The sequence below is a fragment of the Trypanosoma equiperdum genome, assembly GCF_001457755.1.
Source record: "Trypanosoma equiperdum strain OVI genome assembly, contig: ctg_1433, whole genome shotgun sequence".
Lineage (NCBI taxonomy): Eukaryota > Euglenozoa > Kinetoplastea > Trypanosomatida > Trypanosomatidae > Trypanosoma > Trypanosoma equiperdum.
The window spans coordinates 1-4,298 of record NW_027123431.1 but is presented as its reverse complement, the minus strand read 5'-3'; the positions used below and the strand labels follow the sequence as shown (position 1 = coordinate 4,298).

The following is a 4,298-nucleotide window of genomic DNA, read 5'->3' as shown; positions in this document are numbered from 1 at the left end:
AATGAGGAAGCAAACCTAAACAAGAAGAAAAGAGGAAGAAAATTATTGGGTATGTTTGCTCACTGTTATTATTATTATTATTATTACTTTTTTTTATTTATTTTAACCACGCTGTTTCACTTGCTTTACTTCCTCATTACTTTTTTTTTTTTTTGGACCGTCATACGCTATCTCACATTTTCAATATCGGCTGCCTATTTTGCTTCGTTGCCCGCGGCCTTTCCTTTTCAGGTGGGAGGATCGTTCACTTCGTTACGGATTGTTGTTTATTGGATAAGGTGTAGTAATAGCAACAAAAAGGTTGCACCACTAATAACAGTCAAAAATATTAACAGTAATATAAAAGGGGACGAGTAACGGTGCGTGGTACTCTTTTGTTTTGGGTGACTGGAGTGAGGAGAAGGAAAGGATTAAGTAAGAAGTACAGGTGGCAAATAACGAAGTAGAAAAGAAGAAAAAAAAGGAGGAAATATAACCGTTAGCCAACAACAATAACAACAGGAAAAATAATAATAATAATAATAAAAGAACAAACGAGAAAGGAAGGATGTTGCAAGCGGAAGTAAACTCGGATGACAAGGCGCGTGGTTGCCTCAATAAGGCCCTGGAGCTCAAGAAGGAGAAAAAGTTTCTGGATGCTATTGATGCTTTGCATTCCCTGTCGGATAACAAGGTGCGTTATGGTCCTATGTATAAAGAGGCTGTGAGTCTCCTCATTGAGTTGTGTCTCAGTCAAGTGCACGGTGTGAAGGTTGATCTCCTGTTCCCCGCCTTCCGCTGGAATAACAGGAAAGTAAGCGGCAATCAGCACCTTGAAGATGGCACACGACATATCGTTAACACGACATTGGATCACCTCGATAAGCGGTGCAAATGGGCCTATGATAAGGTTGATGAAACTAAAGCTAAGCGCAGTGAGTGCGACTTAATACTTTCCTCCCTCTCTGGCATTTCCATCGATCAGCGGGTAAAGGATTTGTACCTCGTTCCGGCGGAGAAAATTGTGGGAGAGGTTGCTAGAGAAATGTTGACCTTCAATGTGATTGGGCACTCCGGGAAGCTTCTCCCCATTTACCTTGAAACCACAGAGAAGTTGATTGAACTCTGCAGGACGTACAAGTTCAGGGCAGCCATCGGCCATGTGGCGGACAGCTTCGTGCGTTTCTTCTTGAGGTTTCTGTTATACCCTATACGGCCAAAAACAAACAAGGCGTACTCGACCAGGGCAGCCGATGCCCTAAAGATTGACCGCGAGAGCTTCCACAAAGACGTGACCGCAGCACAGAAAACCGTGAGTGTATTTTGCCAACTCCTCGAAGCGTTGATTGCTGTGAGCAATTGGCAGGGAGCGTGGAGAACCCTAGAGTGCTTCACGAAGGTGCTGGCCAAAACAAAGCAACATGAGGATTTCCGGAAAAGTCAGAGTGACGCTTATCTTGTGATGGCTACACTCTTCTGGGAGTGCTCCTGCTACTCATTCCATGCTCACTGCTTACTCTCTGCCGCATTTCTAGCTGATGATGAGCGTAAGGAGTCGCTGTTGTCGAGGGCGGTCCTCGCTACTCTCTGTGTTCCGAACATCAAAGGAAGAGAGAGTTTTGCCCGCGGTTCTGACTCTTTTTTTCAGAAGAATGAGCAAATTGCAAAGTTACTTGACCTCAAAGAGGCTCCGTCGCGGAACTTCTTAGTGCAGCGTATGCAACAAATGCAGCTGCTTCAGGCCGCCCCTAAGGGTGTAGTTGCCGTTGTGGAGCTACTGCGAAATGAGGTATTTGATGGTGAGGCTTCCAGCAGGGCCATTGCACAAGTATCGCAGGTTGTCCAGAAGGACCAAAGCCTTGAGAAGTATCAACAGCCGCTTCGCAAGGTAGTGATGAAGCGCTTTTTGGAGTACATGGCCACGAAGGTGACGCGGGTGGAGGCGTCGTCGCTTCGGATATGGGAGAGTGAGCAATCAGAGGGTGCCTACGTGAACGAAATTGAACCGTACATTTTACACGAGTCGGGAATCACTGTAGAGATTGATCACAAAACAAATTCTATTACCTTCAGCAACGCCACGAAAATAAAGGTACTCGAGGCGTTTGACACTTTGGCCCAACATGTGCAACTCCAACCAGCTGCGTCACGCCGGAAGCTGGACATTAAACCTGATCATCTCCGCCTCGTCCACGAACGTACCAGAAATCTTTACAACCAACAGCAGAGTTGCGAGGAAGCTGCCGAGCAGCGTAGGAAGGACGCCAAATTAAGGGAGAGGGAGAAACGCTCTAAGGAGAGGGCCGAGCGTATAGAGAACGAAAAGAAAAAGAAAGAGGCAGCTGACCTCGCTAAGGAATCGCAGGGCATTGCAAAGTACAACGAATACGTTAATCAAGAGAGGCGGAAGTTGCTGCTGCGCCGCCTTCGCGAGAAGTACAAGGGGTTCCTCATCAAGGATATTATCGCTCAGAAGAATTCTAACGATTTCGTGCAGGAGGTAACGAAGCTTTTGGCTGACCACCTAAAGATCACCACACAGGAAAAGGCTGCGGACGTGACTAGGATGAATCACTTTGAACGGGCGTGCCGAGAACTGGAGATCCCCAGGCGGAGGACCATCGAAGAAGAGGAGGCGGATAAGCACAAGGCGGAGCGGGCTGCCGCGCGGGAGAACTTTCTTGCCCAGCATCGCAATGAATTCGAGAAGCGACAGCAGGATAATCAGCTACTCAGGAAGTTCTTGAAGGAGGCAGCTTCCTTTCAGCAGCAAATGCCTACGAAAGGTAAAGTATCTAAGCGTGATGAACAACAAATGCTTCTGGAAATGGAGAAAGAGCGCCTACAAGGGAAGTAGGCTTCGAAGGGGGTCTTAATACGGTAGCTTAAGAGGTAATAAGTGAGTACCTGTTGAAGGGGAATAGGTGGTATAAGTAGGAGAAAGAGAGGAGAGGAATCTACAACAAAGACACCATCCCCTTACAAACTTTCTTGTTCCCTCCCTGTTTATACAGAGTAACTTGTTGATTTATTTCCTCTCTTTCACTGCTTGGGACACATTAGAGATCGGGAGTCAACCGATATGCCAATTCGCCCGCGTCAACTGAGGTATTTATTTTATCTCTCTCTCTCTCTTTATTTCTGAATTCGCTTAGTTTTGTAGTTACGACACCGCCAAAGAAGGACTTGGTTTCAGCGTCGAAGGCGCTAGCAGCTGACGCAGCCTTGTATCTTTTGTTTTCTTTTAACCCTTTCTCTGTGTTGTGTGTGGTGAGGTGGTGGCGTATGTGAGGCAATGTTGCACATCAGTGTCCCTATTCTTTTCGCCACTCCAACTACAATAATTCTCACCACCTGCCGCGTAACGTGAAAGGAAGCGAAAACCATTTGCGGCACCGGCACCGGCACCAGTAGGGCCAAACTGCCGTGCTCACGTTGTTTCCGTCGGTGGATGGGAGGGAGGTCTAAAGTTACAACTGTGCAGTTTATTGGGTTGATAAAACATGGTAGAAATGGGGGAGTAAGAAAGACAATAATAAGGTAACACCGATAACAGAGCACACGTGCTGCGTGGATGATGCATACCGTGTCAGCTTCACCACATGGAGGGACAGAATCCAGTGACGTAGGAGTAAAGTAGCGAGAGACTAACGAAAGTTTTGCTTCACTACGCCTATTACCAGACGGCTATTTGGGAAATGGTGGTAACTATTAGAAAAAAAATTCTACCATCGTTGTGGACGCTCCAAAAAAAAAAAAGTGTGAAGTGCAGGCCTCACCGGGATCGCACGTTTCTCACGAGGTAAAGGACTTAACAACAACACAAAAATCAATAGCCTGGTGGTTGTACACCGGCTCAGCGGGCACCCCCAAATGAGTTAATGTTAAATGAAGTAGCGACGTTGAGTTGGTGCATAAAATTACACTAAATACAATGTGGAGCGGGCGCTGACGGTCAAAGAAACATGTTCCATCTCGCAGTTTGAAAAACAGCGGAATAACGGCTACGGGCACCATGAAAATGGAAGTAAACGTTAACAAAATCAAACTCTGCTACAACTGTTTGTTTAAGAAAAAGTTACAAAGACATACATACTTCTTCGCCTCCGTGTACGAAAATTACAATAATTAACATAAAGCGGCATGCAATTACAAAAATGTAAAGGCATATAATAATTTAATTACGTCTTTCATCCGTTCATCCACATCGAAAGCAGTTGAATTATAATTCCCTCACTTCTCCGATCCCAAAGAGTCACATAACACTCACAATGTTGAACATAATAACGTGTAAGGGTGCTAGCAAGCTGAGTGACGTG

At 45.9% G+C, this 4,298-nt stretch overlaps 1 protein-coding gene across 1 annotated transcript; it reads left to right on the top strand.

The window, feature by feature from the left end:
* Positions 1-547: 547 nt before the first annotated feature.
* Positions 548-2,836, top strand: TEOVI_000659000 (uncharacterized protein; the record flags this gene model as incomplete). The annotated part of the gene is made up of 1 exon (XM_067221406.1): positions 548-2,836. The coding sequence occupies one exon, from the start codon at positions 548-550 to the stop codon at positions 2,834-2,836; it is 2,289 nt and encodes a 762-aa protein (XP_067077507.1).
* Positions 2,837-4,298: the final 1,462 nt, after the last annotated feature.